This window comes from Lepidochelys kempii, chromosome 10 (genome assembly GCF_965140265.1).
Source record: "Lepidochelys kempii isolate rLepKem1 chromosome 10, rLepKem1.hap2, whole genome shotgun sequence".
Taxonomy (NCBI): domain Eukaryota; kingdom Metazoa; phylum Chordata; order Testudines; family Cheloniidae; genus Lepidochelys; species Lepidochelys kempii.
The window spans coordinates 11,942,519-11,965,758 of record NC_133265.1 but is presented as its reverse complement, the minus strand read 5'-3'; the positions used below and the strand labels follow the sequence as shown (position 1 = coordinate 11,965,758).

The 23,240-nt window shown below is 40.7% G+C and overlaps 1 protein-coding gene across 3 annotated transcripts in view; it reads right to left on the bottom strand.

The window, feature by feature from the left end:
• The window catches only part of MAD1L1 (mitotic arrest deficient 1 like 1), a 554,553-nt gene that overhangs the window by 495,048 nt on the left and 36,265 nt on the right, over positions 1-23,240 (bottom strand). For all 3 annotated transcript variants that reach the window (XM_073361988.1, XM_073361987.1, XM_073361989.1), the window contains exon 10: positions 6,296-6,382. In XM_073361988.1, the coding sequence (XP_073218089.1) occupies positions 6,296-6,382 (87 nt within the window). The remainder of the gene's footprint in view (positions 1-6,295; positions 6,383-23,240) is intronic.

The following is a 23,240-nucleotide window of genomic DNA, read 5'->3' as shown; positions in this document are numbered from 1 at the left end:
TCCTAAGTAAGGCCAATTTCTCATAGGCTACATCTCATCAAGCTATCCAAGTGATCCCAAAGCAGTCTTCATTATCCTCTGTTCCTCTAAGCCTTTGGATTGTTATCTTTATTCTACAGTTACCCAGGCTCCACAATACCTCCTGCTGCTGCCGCCTAAAGTATAATTTACTCTATTTACACAACTCACAGCAACACGCTCCAAAACAGCGGTGAGATTCCATCATGCGCTATTAATGGCACTTTCTGCTACATTAATCAGCAGTGCTGAAGTAGTTTTTTTGCTGCAGTTAATGTGCCCAGTGGAAGAGTGGCAGCGACCCTCTCCTCCTCCTCACCAGCACTATAGGAGGAATTTTCCTCTCCTACCTAGCAAATGTTAGCAACCTCCGAGAGACTCCATACAATTCAGACACAAGCAAAAAACCAACCCACAGTCAAAAGAAATTGACTTAAATTTACAGATCAGGAAATTCTGGCCTATGGTTGTGTCTCAAGTGCCCCAATTTGCTTAGGTAGTGTCATATATATGATTTGCATCATCACCTATTCTCTACAGTTCCCTGAAATACTGACATACAAGTAACACTAAGCACTGGCTGTGCCTACACTCCCAACAGCCAGAAAAATCAACGCTAAGCCAGAGCTGTAATGTTACAATAATGTAACCTTTTATGGTACAATGGCCTTTTATTATTTTTTTAATAATGGAAACACTGGCACCACAGGAGCACTATACAACTAGAGGGATAGAAATTCAAGGGAAGTGTTAAGTGAAATTGGTTTTGTCTGTTCATTCCTCACAGATGCAATATGCTGTTGTGTACACATTTTACCCATGTCTTCTCCCCTCCTCTCCAGACGCCTCTTTCTAGATCTCCCAGGACAAACTGAACAAAAACAGGCTCCATAGAGAGCTAAATCTGCTCTCCAGTTCTGCAGGAAAGATGTGATTGTGTGTCGCAAATTACCCCCGTTCCATCATTTCCATGCCTGGTTTGTTTTCTGAAGCCCAGTCCTGCTCATACTCAACTACATTAGCAATCAAATCTTCTCCATTAAGGAAACTGGGGGCTGTTTGTTAGACTGCAGGATGAATAACAGATTGAAAAAATGTCTACAATAATCAGAATACAGGAAAGGTGGGAGGAGGTTCCCCCAATCAAAATAAAATACCAGTAAAAATTACACTATGAGGATCAGGAAAATGATACCAGTATTGTAAAAGCTCACACAAGCCATTCCATAAAACTCAACCACCACTAACAGCACCTTCACCAAACATATCCAGACCTAATGAATATGCAGTAAAAATCGTTTGGAGAGTGCTGCCATCCTGGAAGTGGGATGTTGCTGATCAGTTAATTATTAAAGCCCTTTCTTACACCACTGATACTAAAGAGCAAAAGAGACACACTAATGAGGAATAAGTCCACGAGCAGGTAATATCATCACTAACCTCACCTTACACTTAACCCTCTTCTGTCAGCCATCAGGTCTCTCACCATAACAATATGGAAATTGGGCTTATAAGTGACTTCCTGCTCCACTACCCAAAAAGAGATTAAAATGCTGACTCCTGGTCATGATTTTCCTAAGTAAGCCATCATCTTTGAAAACTCGTGGCGAACCGGGGAAGTCCCGGATGACTGGAAAAAGGCTAATGTAGTGCCAATCTTTAAAAAAGGGAAGAAGGAGGATCCTGGGAACTACAGGCCAGTGAGCCTCACTTCAGTCCCCGGAAAAATCATGGAGCAGGTCCTCAAAGAATCAATCCTGAAGCACTTACATGAGAGGAAAGTGATCAGGAACAGTCAGCATGGATTCACCAAGGGAAGGTCATGCCTGACTAATCTAATCGCCTTCTAGGATGAGATTACTGGTTCTGTGGATGAAGGGAAAGCAGTGGATGTATTGTATCTTGACTTTAGCAAAGCTTTTGACATGGTCTCCCACAGTATTCTTGTCAGCAAGTTAAAGAAGTACGGGCTGGATGAATGCACTATAAGGTGGGTAGAAAGTTGGCTAGATTGTCGGGCTCAACGGGTAGTGATCAATGGCTCCATGTCTAGTTGGCAGCCGGTGTCAAGTGGAGTGCCCCAGGGGTCGGTCCTGGGGCCGGTTTTGTTCAATATCTTCATAAATGATCTGGAGGATGGTGTGGATTGCACTCTCAGCAAATTTGCGGATGATACTAAACTGGGAGGAGTGGTAGATACGCTGGAGGGCAGGGATAGGATACAGAGGGACCTAGACAAATTGGAGGATTGGGCCAAAAGAAATCTGATGAGGTTCAAGAAGGATAAGTGCAGGGTCCTGCACTTAGGACGGAAGAACCCAATGCACAGCTACAGACTAGGGACCGAATGGCTAGGCAGCAGTTCTGTGGAAAAGGACCTAGGGGTGACAGTGGACGAGAAGCTGGATATGAGTCAGCAGTGTGCCCTTGTTGCCAAGAAGGCCAATGGCATTTTGGGATGTATAAGTAGGGGCATAGTGAGCAGATCGAGGGTCGTGATCGTCCCCTTCTATTCGACATTGGTGAGGCCTCATCTGGAGTACTGTGTCCAGTTTTGGGCCCCACACTACAAGAAGGATGTGGATAAATTGGAGAGAGTCCAGCGAAGGGCAACAAAAATGATTATGGGTCTGGAACACATGACTTATGAGGAGAGGCTGAGGGAACTGGGATTGTTTAGTCTGCGGAAGAGAAGAATGAGGGGGGATTTGATAGCTGCTTTCAACTACCTGAGAGGTGGCTCCAGAGAGGATGGTTCTAGACTATTCTCAGTGGTGGAAGAGGACAGGACAAGAAGTAATGGTCTCAAGTTGCAGTGGGGGAGGTTTAGGTTGGATATTAGGAAAAACTTTTTCACTAGGAGGGTGGTGAAACACTGGAATGCATTGCCTAGGGAGGTGGTGGAATCTCCTTCCTTAGAAGTTTTTAAGGTCAGGCTTGACAAAGCCCTGGCTGGGATGATTTAATTGGGGATGGGTCCTGCTTTTGAGCAGGGGGTTGGACTAGATGACCTCCTGAGCAACCTTCCAACCCTGATATTCTATGATTCTAAGTATCCAGGTAGTAGAGATTCTAAAATCATTCTCTTAGCAACTATTGAGAAAACTCATCAAAGCTCTTTGGAGCAGGGACCCTGCCTTCCTTTATGTTTTTGCAGTACATAGGCCCATACATATGCAGGTAACACATCTGTCAGCAGGCTCAACCCTATGACCTTCAGTACCAAAAGCCCAAGACCCTACCACTAAACCTAAAAGGAGAATTACTTTAGTAGTAGTATGCATCCGATGAAGTGAGCTGTAGCTCACGAAAGCTTATGCTCTAATAAATGTTTAGTCTCTAAGGTGCCACAAGTACTCCTTTTCTTTTTACTTTAGTAGTGAGATAGTAGAAGGCTGTATAATTGTTGGGACCAACCACTAGAGGGAGTCATGATCACACACACTAGGCCATTGTATTACATAGGCTCATTTTGGACACTACAGGAAACAAATAAAAGAATAGATAAATCAGCTGACGCTGGATATGGTTCAATGAAAAAAGAAAAATCATATTTACTTTCTTTAAAAGCACTTTACTGTCAGAGACTCAAGATTCTCTCCTGGGAACTTTCAAATAATCTGTAATGGAAGATTTTAGAATGTACCTGATTGCCTATACTTTAAGACAGAATAAAATATTAGACAGAAGAAAGGAGAACTTGTCAGTTTTAGAAACTGAACTCACAGGATTGCGTCTTAGAAGATTTTAAAAGTTTTAATATGAGCCAGTTTTTACTGCCTGTTTCATTTGAAGGCGCCTTTGAAAATCAAAAAGTAATTTTGATCATGTTTTTGTTTTTAAGTTAAATTGATCCAGTTGTGACCAGCATGAACAGGCACTTCCAACGAGCTGTTTTCTCAACAAAAAGATTCCTCCTGGCAATTAATAAATTCATTAACAAAATCATTTTTTCTGGCAGGCGGTGAGCAGCAGCCTCCAAAATCAATAACTGTTAAACATTACCACCACCACTTTTATTTTTTATTTTGGTCATTTGTTTTTGTTTTTTTAAAAGATATCAAACTGGTTTTCCCCTTTAAGCCTCTTGACAACAAACCATGAACCAATTTATCTGGCTGCATCCAGGGGATTTTACCCTGGGCTAACAATTTTAACAACTGGCTAAACAGTTTCAGTAGCACTTAAAGAGTATTTATACTAAGCTTTTATTGCCCTGCTTGAATCCTGCACGTCATCAGTAAGGGAGGGCACAGACAATGATCATCCCCTGAACCAGAATCTACCAGACACTTCAGGAGGCATGTTAGTGAAAGTGGCCTGAGATTAACAGAGGATGTTTAACCACTGCTGAACTACAGAATATTTGACCGCTGTGTTTTCAACATGTTTATGCTGAAAGTGGAAATGTTGTACATTGCTGTTGCTTGGACATGTCAGCCAACACCTTGGCAACGCAGAAAGCCACAAACCCAAAAAACCTTTTAGATACTTGTTGTGGTATTGCTTCTAACAAGGACAGACACGTAGATTCAAGGAAATGCCGTGGCTTGGGAAACAGGAGAGAGAGTGCACATGGGTTGAGGGCGAGAGCACACTCTACAGCAGAATCACATTTCCTTCTCGCAATGAGCAGCCATGGTTAATAATATTGCCACCTGTAATCATCTCAGCCTGCGAAGTAAACAGATACAGCATGGCAAACAAACTCAGTCCCCTTATGAAACACCGAAGTATAGTAACTTTAAAGGTTGTACTGCATCAAAATATACTTTTCTAATCTTGGCTGTAGCAGTAACGGTATAGTCAGCAGGTCTCTGGAGAGGGTCCAAGAACAAAGGACTCAGTCATTACTTAGTTTGTAAGCTCTTTGGGAAATGGACCATATTTTTATTCTGTGTTTGTACAGTGTCTAGATCAATCAGGTCCTGGTCCATGATTGTGGCTCCTTACAAAATAAGTCATAATCCCAACAGAAGAGTTCAATCAATTATAAGAAGTCATCGCAGGCCCACTACTGAATGAGGTATATTTCTCATAGGTTAAGTCTGCGTGGGATGCCAGGATCAAGACGACAACTTCTGCAATTCCAAAGTTAAAGCAAACTCCTTCCCTTCATGCCATATCTCCAGGAAAGGTTAAACAAAACAAAAAACATAACCTCTCCTTTTTCTGGGCGTCTGAAGCAAAATATACAATTCATACCTTTTGATGTAGATGATCTATCCAGATAGGGAGTCAAACTGAGAGTTACTTCAAGGAACCAGATCTTAAAGTATTTCCTGCAGAAATCCCAGGATATTGGTCCTCAGGCCAACCTGGTTTGACCAGACTCGGTAACCAAAAAAAGCAGAATTGACATGTTCCCCTCAAATCAGTTCTACATATTCAGGTGCAAGAAGCAGTGTTGGATCTTCTGGGAGCTCTACAGTTCAAACTCTGAACATTGTCACTTAGAACCTGGACTAAACCAAACTTAAATCAGAGGTCTAACAGTGATTAGCGCACAAGACAACTTGTTGCAAAATGCAGCAGATGCACTGATTATATCTCCCTCGTTCCCACACCAGTGTAAAATACCACAGTGACTATAGAGTCCAGTTATGGTGGCAGAGTCTGGATAATTTTATACCAGCTATATCATGGCAACAAATTAGCTTGCAAAAAACACTCCCAACCCCAAATTCAGCAAGAGGGCCGAAGGTGCAGTAACCCAGGCTCCTCTGAATGTCTAAGAGTAGCCTACTATCAGAATGCCACTAGCTGAAGCCAGAAATTCAAAGTCTTCTCCCATCACCTGTCAAGTCAAATTTCCAAGTCTTTGAAGTGCTCTTTTCTACTAGCCTAATCAAAGTCACACGGACCCAAGGATTTTTAATCTTCCTCTACATTCAGGGGACTAGTCTGTTTAGCTGTAATATCACTTTTAAAAGTGAAAAGGGTTGGGAAACCAGCTCACATTCCATTTGCACCCTGAAATCATTTCAGCCTCGGAAGTAAGCATGGATAAAAGTGCTCCACACATTTCTACATCTCCAATCCCCAAGACCCTTCCAAAAAATCTATGGTGTTCCTTTAAGTCACAGTCACAAATGTAACCTTCACCACCAGCATAGTAAAGATAATAACGATACAGAAGATTTCTGGGAGGCAGTAGGACAAAATGAAGAGCAGCAAGTACAAAAAGTATCTGGGACTGAAGCCTTTTATTTTCTCTTTACTTGTATTAAAAGTAACAAATTCCTGCAACACAACATTCTTTGTTGGCAGCACCTACCTGTTTGTGATGGTAGAGTTCTGCTCTTTCAGCACAAGCTCCCTCTGTTGCAGGGCAACAATCTGCCTTGAGAGATCATCAGGGGTCCTAAACAAAACAATAATGGAAAGAGTTAACGAACAGAGACATGCCAGTGGCTGAACAATTAAGTCCCAGGCATGACCATATAAAAATAATGACAGACAGGCAGACAAGATTGTTGCTATAGGCTGAGGCTGCCACAGTCCATTACAACAGCTGAACTATCACAGGTTTGTATATTGTCAAGCACACACAGCCAGTGGTATTTATTCGGACATCAAGTCCCTGCTGCTCTCTAATCCGCCCCCTTCCAATGAAGAGGGCATCAGCTCCATCACACCATATCAAGCCTTAAGGGTTTAAGAGACCACATTTCCTATCCTAAGCTAGTTACGTTTCCCCGCTTGAGAAGAGCGTTTGCCAAAAAGTGCATTGCAATTATCTCTGCCCATACCAAATGCCACAGAACAGGTCCTTCCATTTAGATGGCCAATAGCACGTATGCTATAGGAAAGTGCATACTATAAAGAGAGTCGTCTTATACCACAGTGGAAGTAGATGGTGTACACTGACTTTATACCAGAAACAGTCTCAAGACCTAGAATTTACTTGACAGTGTTGCCAAACCGACTAAACGTTCAAGATAGCCAAAGACTGCAGATTCTACTTGGTTTACTTTTTAAAACTCAAGCAAGTAAAGGAATTTCAATTCCTGACTAAAAAAAGAGACAGAAAATGAATCTTTGAGCCTGCACACAGAGGTTTTGATACACTGAGCAGCACTGCCCTCTGCTGGATGGAACACGTCAGGCTAGTTCACATACCTGAGCTTGAAGAGAAGAGAGACAATTTTTAACACATCTAGTAAGTATTTGTTTTTGGAGTTAAAGGCTTTGCACCTATTTCCAGTGCTGCATGCAGAAGAGTCACAGGGTAACAGATGTGAGTAAATGGTGGAGAGCCAACTTCACTTGCTCCCATAATCTGAAGGAAAACAGATTTAATAGCAAAGACTACTTTTCCTCTAGCTTGATGGGTCATTTGCTATTCAGTTCTCTAATTTCCAATCTGCAGAAACCAGGCTTCAGCCTCTGGGACTCTGATCCAATTCACAAGAAATGCTGATTCTCTTTCCCCACTGTCTACCTAGAAAGTCCTGGGCTGGGGTGGGAATAAACAGAAAAAAGATATGACAGGGGAATTATAATTGACAAGGGGAATTTGCCTTAATACAAACCAATTATCCTCTCCTTTCCACTACCTCCTCTATCACTTAGTGGTGATTCCATAACAGTACTCACTAGACTGAGTAGACATGAACCCCTGCCATTTGACAGGGATATAATCTTTTGAAACCCTGGCTCATGTCTTGTAACTAAGGCCAGGAGATAAATAGTCTCTTACCAGAACTCCTACGTGTCACACATATTACATGGTGCCAGAAGTAAACTGTATCTCTGGCAAAAATTGAACAAATTAAGCCATCTGAATCTCCCAGCTTGGAAGGGAATGAGGCAGAGAACCCAGGAGGGATGGGGAATAGCATCACTTCCAAGATTTAGTGGGAGCAAGGAGCAGTGCAGAGAAATCAAGAGAGACAGAAATCTTCCAGATGCACATATGTGGCAGGTTCAGAGACACTGAAGATCTAAATTCATTCCAGTGGCAGCGTAAGAGGGGAAAGGAGGGGAACCAAGAAAGATGAGCTTGTAAACCTACAGATTAAGGCTTTGTCTACTCTAGGGATTTCAGCCATCAGTGACAGGTCTCCAGTGTAAACCCCTACACTGTAGACAGGCAAAAATGCTGTAAGCCACTATTTGTACCCCTGCCTGATACTGGGATAAGTTGCGTCCATGCAAATCCCCCTAATAGCAGATTTGCCTGCCTGCAGTAGATGTTTCCACTGGCATAGTTACACTGGTGGCTATATATCCAGGATAAATCACCACTGTAATCTAAACTTGTCTATTCAAACATTTCATGAATTCATACCCTGCAAAAATGTCACCTGGGAAAGACAGTTTCGAGAAACCAGGTGCAAAGTGAGACTATTGATCATTATGGATCTTTGTATGGAAGCTAAGACATTCAAATTTAAACAATTAAAAAGATGGACCAATTAGAGTGCAAATTATTTGGTGTGTTACATGCAAAAAAATGATGTGGAAAATATAGTATGTGATCAAGTAATTATAGATTATCATAACACATACACACAAGGAAGATGAATCACATTTGTAAAGGCAACCTTCATTCTGGAATTTTCTAATTTTTGAATGCCTGCCTTTGTAATCTTAATGTTCTTTTTAATGTTAGGAGAGGCAGGGTGTGGGGGTGTGGGTGTGGTGACCACTGCTGTCAAATTCTGAGTTGCTGCGCCAAATTACTAACACTTCTCAGTGAATCAGTTTTAAGAATTTTTAACATGAACAAAAGTTCCCTAATTTCATTCTGAGAAATGCCTGAAATATTTTTGCTGAAACTTAAAAAAAATTCAGCTGTAGGCAGACTCCCAGCATGGAAGATATCAGTTAAAGTTTGGCAAAACTTATAAGCAACTGCAAAACAAGGTCTTTTAATGGAAAGTGGTCAGAAAATCAATGATGTTCAGAGATAGCAACTGCCAACAGATTTCCAATCAGAGGCCAAATCATCCTCCTCTGTCACAAGGTTCAGGTCAACAATCTAACCTCCAACCTCATTTTATTAATTGGCAGCTTTGGGGTTTGTGGTTATTTTTGGTTGACGTGTTTTACTAGCATTTGATTTAAAAGAAGGAGTGTGCAGATTGACAATGAAGTTAATAGAGATTACCTTCTGCCATGCAACAGGGGTATTAGCTTTCTAGAAACTAAACCATATGATGGGGTCCAGGAAGTAAAACCAGTCTCTTGCAAGTAATCATCTATGTCACACCTTTATTACAGATTCCAAAAAACTATTCACATCAAAATCCCAGCCAGGTCACATAAGGTGCCTTCTAGGTCATCAAAGCCAAACTCCGCACACTTTTCCCACTTTGCTTTTTAAACATACGCACATGCAATGAAACTAAACCAGCCCAGCTTTGGTACTGAACAGGGCAGGTCAGGGTCTACATTTCACTCTACTAACAATGGACCTTCACTGATATAAAATGGTCCTCTCTCTTCAGAGGTTTATGGAAATAGTGGTGAATGAAACGATGGCAAGTACTTGTCAGCATCCCAGTACACACTGAACGCTCCTGCATTTGTTTGCCTCAAGCCTTTTCATTAGCCTCACTGAACATACCGCCACCCAGTAACTATAACAGTTCATACCAGTGATTATTAGAGAATTAACCAGATCATTTTTAAAGGACCTGCCTTGTAAAACTAGCAACTAACCTCATATCCATATTTTCCCAGCACCCATCACTACTTCAAAGAAGTTAAAGCATCTAGCGTTTTTCTCCACTTTATCCCCAATATTTCCCAGGCATGCATATGGAACAGGCCTTTCCTCACATTGTGTAACATGTACCCAGTGCAAACTCATGGACAAGGATTTTTCACAGTATAATGGAGAACTCAGACCTGAGCTTCCACAATGCAAGTTTGATTGAATTGCACAACTATACACACAGACTTAGTGACCTGATTTTGGGGTGCAAGGTTGTTAGGTATTTACTCATCCTCTAAATGACTATAAAAATGGACAGAAGGGCAAATGAAAAGACACAAAGCAGCTTCGGTATTTGAATTCCAGTCATTCAACTCCTGTCTGACTCTCTTGAGCAAAATGCAAGGAGCTGAAATCTGGATACTGCTTTTCCCTCTCAGAGATCAAATCTCCTTCTGCAATAAACCTCAAAGCAAAATCCTCCTTTTCAGTATCTGGGAAGCAATAACCAAACAGTCAGGAGCATTTGATACCAATTTAGAAACAAGGTTTTTGCCCTAAGGTACAAATTAGCCCAGCAAGGCTTAGAGCTGGAGTAAGGAAGTCAAGAGACAAAATTACACTTAACCAAAGCACTCAGATTTTCTTTGAAATACAGAAAATTTGAAAAGGAGCAATTTAATAATGATAAAAAAAATCCACGACTGCTCAAATGAAGTGAAAAATTAAACTGAATAGGATGCCCATCCAAACTACTCTGCTTTAGTCAGTGAGCTTTCAGACTACCATTGGTAAACGTTATGCCAAGAATTTCTTCATCCACTCAACTGGAATTTTGTAGAAAATTGCCAGAAAGTTTCTCCATTGTGCTGTCTTAGTTAAGAGGCTATTAGCATTTCTGTTATAAACTCCAATACTTTGGCATTTAGAACTAGCTGGTTTTAAAAGCATTAAGCTGAGACTCAGTAAACAGCCTAGACGCTAACCTTTTTTGGTTAAAAAAAGTAAAATTGGATAAAAATGTTTCTTCATTTAAAATTTATTAGAACATCCACATCTTATTGCAGGTGTTTCAAAGTCATATACCAAAGGGAAAAGATTTGACTTGAGCTAGATCTTTGAAGTTACTCTTTAGCTATGGATATGCAAAGCAAAAATAAGACTAAATTGTTAAAAAAAAATGGGCTATTGTGTTTTGAGGATTGAGGCCTTTTAGATTTTTTGTTCTTAAATAAACTATTGAAGCTACCAAGATATTTACATTTGTATAATACTGTGCATTCCATTTATAAGAATCACTGATATAAGAATCAACCACATATAGTGATCAAAACCACTGGGACAAAATCATTCCTATACTAACTAAAATACACTGCTTGTAAGAATCAAATGCTTATAAGAATCAAATCATCTGGGATGGATGTGATTCTTATAAAAGCAGTGCACTGTACTAAAATGCTCTAAGTAGCAATTTTTGCTTATGCATAACTGCTTTAAAGTCTCTTCATGCAAGATTTCTGCATATTGCTTTAACTCTGCAGGACCACAGACACACACTGCGGGTTCTGCAACTCAGCTAATTTAAAGTCATGTTGAATTGAAGCAAGGCATGCCCAAACTTTTGGGACAAAACTTTATTTTAATCTATTTTTTAAAGAAACCACTTCCATAAGGTCCTATAAAACAGTGACTATTCAACAGACTAGAACAGTTATGGACAAAAGATAGTCACTGAACACTTGTTAACAAAAATAAAATGTTAGGAACAGATTACCAGGCACTACCGCTTCTCTTTGTCAAACCCCCAAATCCTGCTAAAGCTCTCACCCCTTAAAGGCACTTGCAAAATAAAAAAGGTTTGGTTTGTGCCCTTTTCTGCTTCTTTCTGATGTTAAGGCATATGAAAGGATTTCCAACCCTACCAAAAAAAACAAAACAAAAAAAAGTTTTTCCTCTACTTTTACATTTTGAAATCCAGATTCCTTCCCGTCTGGATAACTGATACCATGTCTACACTATAGTGTATGTGTGTCCTACACAGACAGATGGATTTTTATGTCAATGTAGTTAATCTGCTTTGACAAGCAGCGGCAGCTCAGTTGACAGAAGAAGGCTTCTGTTGACCTAGCTGTGTCTATACTGGGAAATAAGGTCGACCTACCTACGGCACGGAGGGCATAAAATTTTTCACAGCCCCAAGCAACACAGCTAGATTGATCTAATTTTTAACTGTAAACCAGTGTTCCAAAATTTCTAAGTGTAGACCAGGCCTCTGATGTCTGAAGAACAACAGTAACATGGCAATCTCACAAGAAGAGTGAACTGAAAGTTGAGGTCGGAAGGGATTTTTAGGGTATGTCTACACTGCCCACGTTACAGCACAGCCGCAGCAGCGCTGCAACGTGGGCAGTGCAGAGACACTTTATCGGTGGGGGGAGAGTTCTCCCAGCAATTAAAAAAAACCACCCTGAACAAGGGGTGGTAGCTTTATCACCGAGAGCCCGGCTCCTGGCGATAAAGCGCTGTCTATACCGGCGTTTTTCAGCGCTAAAACTTTTGTCGCTCACGGGGATGGTTTTTCACACCCCTGAACTACAAAAGTTTTAGCTCTGAAAGTGGCAGTGTAGACACAGCCTAAGTTAGTCTGTTTAAAACTTTTTGTATGTGATTTAACACCTATTTTGGTGCTTTTTAACACCTATTTAACTTCTAATGGTTGACTACTTACATTTTGAATAAGGGAAAATGTCACCTCTTCAAATTTAAGGTTTTAAGAACTCACAAAAAACCTAAACTTATACCTCCTAATGGACCTCCAGTACAATCAAAGATGACAAGTCTTCACATGCTTAATATTTCTGCATTTAAAAAAAAAAAAGAAGTGGGGGGAAGGGGAAGAAGAGCAGTGAATGGAATACTACTACTGTCTGAAAGAAAGAGGGAGCCACAGGCAACCCCAATTTCCAGAGATCTAGAAAATGTTCTCCATATTTGGACAGTAGTATCAGCAAATTCAGTTTCTTCTGGCAAAAGTGAAAACTGAATTCATCTATAAATCCAGCACTTCAAAGTCTGGCTAACCATTTGGAGCAGGAAAGGGACTCACTTGTGTGAAAGTGTTTTAGCAGGACTCTTGGAAAACATAAGGACAATGAATGGCTAACTCTCTGCTGGACCAAGAACAAAATCACCAATGAATCCAAAAATGCATAATTTGGGAACAAGAGTGAGACAAGGGGCTAAGAGAGATTCCACTCAACATCAGAGATTTTGGACCAAAACAGTTTTTCCCCACTTCCCACAAGTTAAATCAGAATGGACATCCCAACAGCTGGTCTCCTGTGTTTCAGTCCTGCTTTCAGCGTATGCCAGGGTTCAACAGGATCTGCTTCATCTTTCATTTTGGAAAAAAAAAATCTAATCAATAGGGAGCTCAACACTTTTTGAATTTTATTGTAGCACCCACCCTATTTTTTGGTCATTCTGTTCAAACGTCAAACATAGAAGGCTGGAACACAAAACTCAGCAAGAACACACATTATACACTTCAGCATACCCTGCAAGTGAAAAGCTTCAGAGTCCTAAAGAAGGCACAATGCTATATTTTGTTGTATACTACAGAACACAACTGATAATAAAGATTGCAACGTTTTCTGTTTATTCTCAAGAACAATGACGTCAATGATGCTTGCCTTCAACGCGGAAGTCACGTCACTCCAGATGACATGATATCCAATCTTCAGTTTTGAGGTGCCCCACAGGGAAAGAAAAGCAGAGCTGTTAAAGTTAGATTTGAAAATGTTTAGGCAGGATTACAATGCTCTTCAGGCTGCAATGAATAAGAGATTTGTCCTTCAAAGGGGAAGCAGCTCAGCCAAGTCATCACTATGGGCTTCCAGATCTCTCTGCAGCCAAACTGGCAGTGATGTATTCTAATAGATGGAACCATCTGGCGAGACGGCAGAGGGAACATGGCAGATGATACAAGCACAAACCCTTAAGAATTTGCGGAGAGGTTCAACAGTGCCTACTTCACCAGAAATCCACTGTTCTTTCCCTACTAAGTAGTGAATATTGCCTCTGGCTTTATGTACCTCCTGGGAAGTCTACTTTCATGTTCAAGAAGAATTCCTGGGAGGTATGTAATGCAAGAGACTATATGCATTGTCACTCTCTCAACTTTAGAGAAAAGAGAGTCATTAACATCTGTCTCTCCTAAGGATTCTCTTTAGTGATAGCAAGACTGGACTTTACTGACAGTCAAAGTTAACTTGAAGCTTCTGTACCCTCTGAGATGGGAATGTGTGAACAGGTTGTTTATCTAACCTTGTGGAGATGTTCAAGAGATTAGATTTATTCCAATTAAATCACTATACAGATTTTATTCCAATTAAGTCACTAACAGATAAGTTTGCTGGAAGCCAGAAATAGACTCCAGCTCTTAATAATGACAAGCACATCCACATATAAGCTCAATTTGTAGTACTGCTAACCCACAGGAGTGCCCTTTAATTGCTCTGCTGTTTCACATTACCAGGATTCCAGCACAAAGTTGACTAGTAAGTCTGACAGCGGCAACCTTTCTTTTCTCTCTGTTTAGCTGAATGGGTTTTGATTTTTCAGCACAAAAGCTAATGCTTTATTACATGAATAATTCAAAAAATACTGCTGAATCTAAATCCTTCACTTCTCCCTGGTATTTATAAAGCATCCAGAAATATAGTTTTCTAGATTCCTGATTTTGAGGCAATAGGAACTATTATTAATGACTCTCTGCAGGTCCTTGCGAGAGTCTACACTATATTTTTAGCCATCTCCTGTATAATTCTTATTTACACCTAATTATAATCACACACCTCTTCTGTCTCTCAGCTAGAACTGCCATTTTCAATAGGAGTTGAAGCTACCGTTTCAGCTAAAACTACATTAACTTGGAAAAATCTTTTTTTTCTTTTTTAAACTCACCCAATGACTTTTTTAGTCACAGGGGAAATTAGATTTAGAATGAAGGTGGGTTTAAATGGGGTGCTAGGATATTTTCAGGTAGGGAAATGGGGCTAAGCCCACTGCTGCTATGAATTAGAAGCTGTTTCAACTTACACAAAGACTACTTAAAAGTTTGTAAGAACAGGTGTTTCACCACTGGTGGAGGCAGAAAGTGAATCATGCTGGTTTCAGCAAACCAGTAAGAAACCTTAGGGGAATATGAAGAATCAATGGCTTGTGCCAATGTTTGTTATTTATCAATAGTGGAACAAAAACAATAACAAACATAGAAGAGTTAAGGAAGCTGTTGGCATAAGTCAGTGACATATTTGTTGCATAGTTATTCGTATTAGAGCAGCACCTAGAGGCTCCAGCTGAAATTGGGACCCCATGTGCTAGGTACAACATATATCTAGTTAAGACTGCTCCTGCCCCAAAGAGCTGACAATCTAAACAGACAAGACAGACGAAGAGTGGGAGAAAGGAAGTAGTCTTATTTTACAGATGGGGACCCTCTGAGGCAGCGAGATTATTTGATTTTCCCCACTGTCACCAAAAAGTCTGTCAGAATCCATAAACTGAACTCAGGTCTCCCAAATCTCAGACCAGTGCTTTAACCACAGGACCCTCCCTTCAAGTGCATTCTGGGAGTCTACCATTTTTATCCTGCCTCAACTTGAGTCTCAAGCTTCTGCATGGCCTTAACCTCCTGTTCAGCTATGCCATGATTTCCACACTGCTCCCTACTCTGTTCATTGGCCATTCACAGCCCATTTGTCAGGTCCTGGTTTTAACAAACACTGTGAGCACAATGAGCGGCCCTCCACCATCAGTCTCAGGCCTCTGACTTAATCAAAGTACCGTTCTCGCTCAGCTGTCCACAAGCCGGCAACTCAGCCAAGCAACTTCAGGAAAATGAATTACACACATCCCCAGACACATGTAAATAAAATGAAGAAATTTCAGATTTACAGTAGCTGCCTTCAAACCCTCTCCCCCAGCTCAGGGAGGATTAAAAGGACTTCAAAGAAGCCCGAGTTCCAATTAAACCAGTGTGACCACCCCAGGGATGCAAGAACATTCCTCTGATTAGTGAGATGCACTCTTTGAACTGTTTAGCTAAAAAAAAAGCTTTCAGAACTTTAAACAAATGCAGTAATTCTCTTGCTTGACTTTTTTTCTTTTTTTAAGTTTACAACCAATTGAATATTCAAAGCGAAGGACAAATAATCACTCAAACCAAAAGTTTTATGCAAGCTCACTAGTACATCAGCACTGATGAATGTAAAATGATTCAGCAAGATCTAATGCAGGAGTTTCAGCACTATTAGGCTGGATCAAGTCTCTAGAATAGAAAGCAGAACCAGAGAAGTGTCCAAATTTTTAATGGGGTGCAGGAACACCCAACATGACTCCCAGGACAGGACAGGAGCAATTCCCAATCCAGTGCTACAAATCACAAAAATCTCACCAGCCCCCTAACCTCTTCTCTTCACTATGGGGCACAAAACATCAGCCCCACTGGCAGAAGACCCATCTAGTTCCAAACTTCTGCCTTATCTCCACAGCATCCATTCTACGGAACCCCAGTTCCAAGCCTCATGGTGCCAAACCCTCCAATCCAACATGCCAGTAGAGACTTTATCTCATCTCATCAGCATGCATCAGTTTAAATGAAATCCTTGTGTCATTTTACGCCTAGCACTACAGATCAAGCAAAACCCCACAACAGCTTTCTGTTCCCAAAAAAATAAAAAAGTTTGCATTATGTTCTCTGAAAGTTTCAACATCAGAAAGAGTGATGGACAGAAGTACACATGGTGGGGAACCAACTGTGTCTTGGTGTGCGCTAAAGGCATTCAGTGCTAAATGGATATAATAAACCCTCCAGTGAAAGCCAAACCCCCATCACCCACAAATAATGAATAATTCATTTCAGAAGGCAACAAACAGATTTAAAGACTCATTCATAGAAAGTGCAACTGCTGGAGTGTAATCGCATTAAAGATGTAAACAGCAGCATTTCAGCAATTACTGTTCTCCTTTTGCCAGCTCACTCTCCATCAAACCCGTACGTCAACTGAGCTGCCTGCATCAAGCACAGGGTTCAGAACAGCCAAAAGCAATTACAACTTCCCTGCGTCTCTGCCACAGGCTTCTGTGACTGGGATTAAGATAAGGTTTGGATTGGTGTCACAAGCACTCTGACACCATCTTGGCTTACTGCTATAATAAAGTTTCAGTCACTTTCAATGCCTGAAGCTATGATGGGAGGCACTAATAAACTTAACAGATCTACAGCCTATAAAATTTGAAATGTATTTATGGAATGGAGAAGAGTTGCACATTCTCCCCAGTAAAGAGAAAGAGAAACCACTGTAACTGCTTTATACTTTACATTGCTGTTTCTCTGCTCTTCCCTCATAAACATAAATTCTGATTTTAGGATTTGATTTGTGTGTGCTGTAAACCACAATATAAAAAGGTACCTATAACCCATTATTCTTTTTTGGGGGGGAGCAGTGAGGCCATTCCAGAGCCAGTCACCATAGTTTCAACTATGAAGAGATTTTGAGCCTCAGACTGGATTTCAGCTAGCTGTCCATTTCCTATTTACTAAGCCCCAACCCTCCCTTGGATTTGGGGCTTGCTGCTCCTGCATGTTAGTAGTGTGGCTACGAAGAGTGTACAAAACACTTTCGTGAGTGAACCTAGGGTGCATCACGTTTGGACAAGTCCTCAGAGACCAGCTGAGGCTGGTCACAGTTGGGAGAGGTTGTCTGAGATTGGTGAGATATTGTAGTCCATCTGTATTTTAGAATGTAGGCCTGGATGAGAGTCCTGTTTAGCATTAAAATTGTTTTACATAAATTTTGTAACAGATGCAGCCCCTGGGATGGGTGCAGAGAACACATACAAATGAATAAATAAAGCTGCCGTGAAACCAGTAGGCAGATTTGAGTCACCAGTACACAGCTGCTTTCATTGGCTTCCTCCCTTCCTCAGTTCCTTTGGACCCCAAACTTTGCTGTTATTTACAAAGGAGTGTTTCAAACCACTTCAGCAGTGCTGGGAATTCAACTTGATCCTCTGTTAGTGGAAAGGCACTCTCCAGTCCCAGAGCAGCCCTCCCTCCTCCACCAAGCCATGCTTTCCCAAATGAAACCCACTGATTTCAGCACTCTCTCTCAAGAATGGAAAGATCAGAACTGCACATTTCCTGTTATGTTTCATAATTAACAAAACTGCCAAAAACATGATTAAAAAACCAGAGGCCTAAGAAAGCCACGTTCCTTTGCTCAAGAGTCACTTTGCATAAATGTTAGTGCTTTATTCACTAGACAGTCATGTAATATACCCAGGATCATTGGACTCAGATAATGATTTGTCCTGAAGAGCTTTATCACACCACTGATGAACAAAATCTGCAGCATGCTGAAGAGAGACAATGCACTCTCTTTGCACTGGATTAGTACGAGTTATAGAAGACCTAATCACAGGTATTATTCCTAGGACTGGATCTGTCCCACAGAACAAAGGAAAATGACCAAGACAACGTCAAGTCTTTTCAGGGGCTCTACCTCTCATCTAAGAGGACACTCCCCCTAAGGAATAAAAGAATATGGAAGGGGCTAGCAGTATTAGCCTCTAAAATAAAACCAACATTATCCTGTATGTTTGTCTCCCAACTACAGCTACCCTTGAAGGTTAGAACCAGATGTGTTCTCCACTAGCACTGGAGGGACCATGCTCAAACTCCTAGTACAGCAAGCATGACCAGAGCTATAGGAGATTCAAATATTTCCTTCAGGGAAGCTCCATCTTCCAACCCTGACCAGCATGTAAACAATCAGAAATCCCACATGCACATTTATCAGAACTTGTGTAAAGCCATCCAGTTAAACATTTTTTTAAATTGGGTAAAGTATACAGCTGCCCACAGAGAAGGAGAGGGAGCTGCTTATTGATTTCACATCAGGGCTACTTCAGGCAAGAGGGTGAAGAGAACATAACAATCAAGTCCCCCTCTCTCTTACATCCTCTCCTCAAAAAAGCATAAAAGCTTTGAATACATGAAAACAGCTCAGCTGTGTAGTCACCCTCAGAAAAGCCATCAATTACCCAAATTGGTTGTGTGACAGAGAAAGGAATAAATATGAGACTGGGTCAGGGCTGCTCTGGAACTAATTTCTTGGGGAAGAGAGAATTTTCACAGGACGGAGTGGTTTTCTCCTCCTCCTTCCCCCTTCGCACCCTCACTCGCCTTCAATCATGTCATGCCCCAAGGAGACGGCAAAAGAGGATTTCATTAATAAATTTATTTCAACTTTCTTTTCAATGGTGCTGAGAAATGTATGCAAATCCATTCGTAATTAGGTTTAAAAATTCCATTTCATGGGATAATCAGACTTCAAAAAACTCAATTTTAGTTTTAATCAGATTTTAACAAGGATATTAAGTCCATTTCGTTCAGAAGAGGGAGAAATGGTGAATTTAACACAAAATGTATTCAAGCTTAGCCCTGGGAGATAATTAAATAAAATTAATTTGGCAAGGGTTGTCTGTAAATGGAAACACTCCAGTCAGCAGAGCACGTTTCCGAAGGAAACAAAAGCAGTTCATTACTGTACAAACAGATACAAAGCTTACTGTTCAGACAGAAGAGAACTGCAGCTCTTCTACAACAGCAAGATGACCTGGGTTCTCAAGCTCCCTCTGACAAACACAGCAAGTTACAGAGGAGAAACAAGCAATGATGGGGGTCGGTGTTTTCTACCCTCTTCAGCTAAGCCCCTTAAACTCACCCGGGGGAGAGTAAGATATAAAAAATGCAAGCAACACACATAGATGTGAGAAATTCAAACCATTATAAACAGGAAAGTTTTAAAAATGATCTGACTGCAGGAGCCTCTCTTTAGGGAAAGAGAAACACAGGTGATTTTAAGAGGTCATTGGCAAAATTCAGACCAGGTGTAATTACATCAAAATCAATGGGGGATGAATTTGGCCCCATATACCATGTCTAAATCCCAATCTGACAAAAAAAAAGTAGACAATGCTCCCCTGGCCACCACAGTCAGACAAGTGGACTTTCTACAAGTAGTAGGAAGAATGTAAACATGCAAATCTGATAAGCACCCACGAGCTGCCAGAAGTTTTCCATTTTGAAAAGTCACAGGAACATTGTTTAGAGGGAGGGAAGATACCAGCAGAAGTCAAAATGCTATGCAATCTCTAACACATTTCCACTCGTTCACTCTTATTCCCTATTCCTCTCTCCTCGTTCCTTTTCCCCCCTCTCAGGTCTATACCTCTTTTCATATTGCTCCTTCGTCTTGAAATAATACCAAGTTCCAATCAACCAATCACTTTCTTTCTCCCCTTTGGGCTCATTTCTTAATCAACAACTTCCTTTCTTGTTTTTATTAACCAATAATCTCTTTGTATCTCATTTACCTTACTTTTAACTCCTGTCATGTTTGTATAAGCTCTTTAGTGCGAGGAACTTGTCTCTTTCTTGCGAATTATCACAAAATTGTAGTGCTATATAAATCCACATAGAAATACCTTAAGAAAATATTAAAACTGCATGGTTAAGCTCCCCAAAGTCAGTAAACTGCAAAGTTAAGATTGTAAGCACAACCTTAGCTCTGCCCCCTATAGTGTATGCATTAAGGTCCTGATTCATTTAAGCACTTAAACACATGCTTAACTTAAATGGGAGTTAAGCATATGCTTAATTATGTGCTGGAATTCCCTTCTTAAGTAGGAACACTTGCCTGAATCAGGGCCTGAAAATAGTTTACTTATGCGGACACACAATTTCTCAAACATATCATATTTTTCTTACAACCTTAGATACACATGTGCGGCACTTTATATTACTGGGTACTCTATGTATGTTGGGGACAGTCAATTAGATAGATTCAGTACAACAATGCAGAATTGTAAGTATGTCATCAATAAGCCACATACTTTGCAGCTTTGTTAGCATCACAAGTAACTGTCACATTCCCTGAATTCTACTTAACTAAGGCTGCATCATGGTTGAAATAAAAACGTACAGGACATGGGAACAAAATTTAAGATACATACCTTAGAGAGAAGAGAAGTTATGGAAGAGTATAAGTTTGTAAGCATACAATGGACCATTACAGTTAAAACAGTGCAAGTTTTTACAAATGTCAACATATCACAAGATGTTTTTTCACATCCACAGTTAAAGAAAAAATGTATTATGTTATAATGTATTAGTTGAGAAATAGTGTGGCGTTCCATCATTGAAGGTATCATAAGGTTTACAGAGAATAGTACATACAGCCACGTAATCCTACCACCTCCACAGTAAGAGGTGGAAATACAATACCATTTTAGACCATTTTCTTTTTCCAAGTAACTATTTCTCACTAATGGACTTTCAGATATACCAGTTGTGGGCACTGCCAACTGCATTCCAACCACTTCCAAACAGACAAGATAGGTACTCGGTCACCAAGACAAGTGGTCCAGTGAAGCAGAAGGCAGGGCACATCTTGCCAAAATCCCACTGGAAGTGATCAGGACTAAATGAGATACTAGTCACCAGCAGGCTTCATGTCATCAATGCCGCCCTGAACTCTGTGAATACTCAATTTGCAGGCAACCACCAGCTGCCACAAAGCATTAAGTCTGGGAATGCAAAAATCACTGACCAACTGCAAAATGTAATTTTGCCAATTGGACGTGCACTAGCCAAACGGAATAAAAGGGAATTAATTAATTGGACTAAACTATCGACTTTCAACTTGAGTCAATAGCAGATCTGTGAAGAATCACAGGAAACTACTCAAGCCAATTGATGAATAGACTAGAAGTTGAGTCCCCATCTCAGGACATCTATATGAAGCACTAACACCTCCAGTCAAGACAGCGAGCAAGATGCCCTGCACTTGCCCTCCCAAAGAAAAGCCAGCAGGATACCAAGACCTCCCTTAACAGCTTTTTGTTTACAACAGAAACAGAGGGACAATTCCTATCCCAACTCATGGCTGAAGAGATCTCATTGAAGGAAAAACTGTTCGGGTTTCCTGTCAGCAGGATGTATCTTGAGAGGGAATCTGGAATTTCAGATTTCTCCCTACCCCATATATTCCATTGCCATGGAGAAAAGTCTTCCTGACAATCTTCACTTTCCCAGGTAGCCTGACCTCTCACATGTAATATCACTGATGTAATCAGGTATTCTAGAATAGAACCGAAATGGTCGTAGAGTTCAACTTCAGTGACGGTCTACAAACTCCAAAAAGGACCTCTTAAGTTTGTTTCTCATCATTGTTGCCTTTTTCTATTACACTGATCAGAAGACACAGCACTTGTAAACCAGGCTGACATCATCAGAGTTCAGGATGTGGTAAGGAGGGGGACAGATATGAACTGAGAATGAGGCAGGAGCCAGAAAAGGAGAGAAGATAGATTCAAGAACAAAGACGACATTTCTAGAAAGGCCAAAAAGGCATATACAGTGGATGGTGCTCAGAGTCAACTCTATATCTTCAAACTCACTTTATAACAAGGTACAATAAAAATTGAGAACTGTTTCAATGTTAGGTAGTTTGCACCTGCCATTCCAGAGCTCATGGGTCTCATACAGCAAAGCTGCTCTGTATAGAACATGACTTCATTATGAGGATATTCCACTGTCAAGTGACTATACTAGGAAAGTTTGCAAAACATATTCCAGTATATCAGCAGCCAGTAGGCAAAAACTACTAAACTTGCAAAAAAAGTTTCCAAGTATGCTCTCTGGACCCCTGACTGCATAAGAGACGGCAGGTATTCCTGCCCTCCCCTCCTATGGTAATTGATTAGGCTGCACTGAGTTGTGGACAGGTTTTATTTGCCTCCTGCTGAGAAGGCTTGGCTCCATTTTCTACACACTTAACACTCTAGTCCCTCAGAAATCCTAATTTAAAACAGCAGCCCTGAACACTCAATTTCAACAGTCCAGATCAGCGCTTTCAAAATTATCATAGGAAACTAATTTATTTCAGGTGTTTGCTAAACACACAGATTCACTGGGGCCTCATCACCTCCCATCTTTGCTTTCAAAACATAAATCTTTGCAAATTTCACAGGCACAATTCCCTGGATGACTCAGTTCAGTGTCTGCTTTCATTCAGCCGGCTCGCTTCAGGCAGTTCTTTCTAGTCTGCAACTCTTCCCCATCAACTCTGGAAGAACAGAGGTGTAAGCCAGCAAACCTACAATACTACACTTAACAGCATATCAAATGAAGCATCGAAGAGCAAGGGAGAGAGGCGGGAAAGCAGCAAGAAATAAATCAGATCAGAAGTTTACAACCAGGTTTGTGTGTTTGATTTTATCTCCTCAGCTAAAAGTACAAGAAGAATAGGATTGATTTCAAGAGACACCATCAACTTAAGAACACTACTTCTGTCTGTAAATCATTTATCTATTATTGTTACACGTCAAGATTATTTATAAAGTTACTTACCTGTACAGTAACTGAAGTTTTTTGAGGTAGGTTGCCTATATGTATTCCACTTCTGATGTACCATATGTATGTGAGATC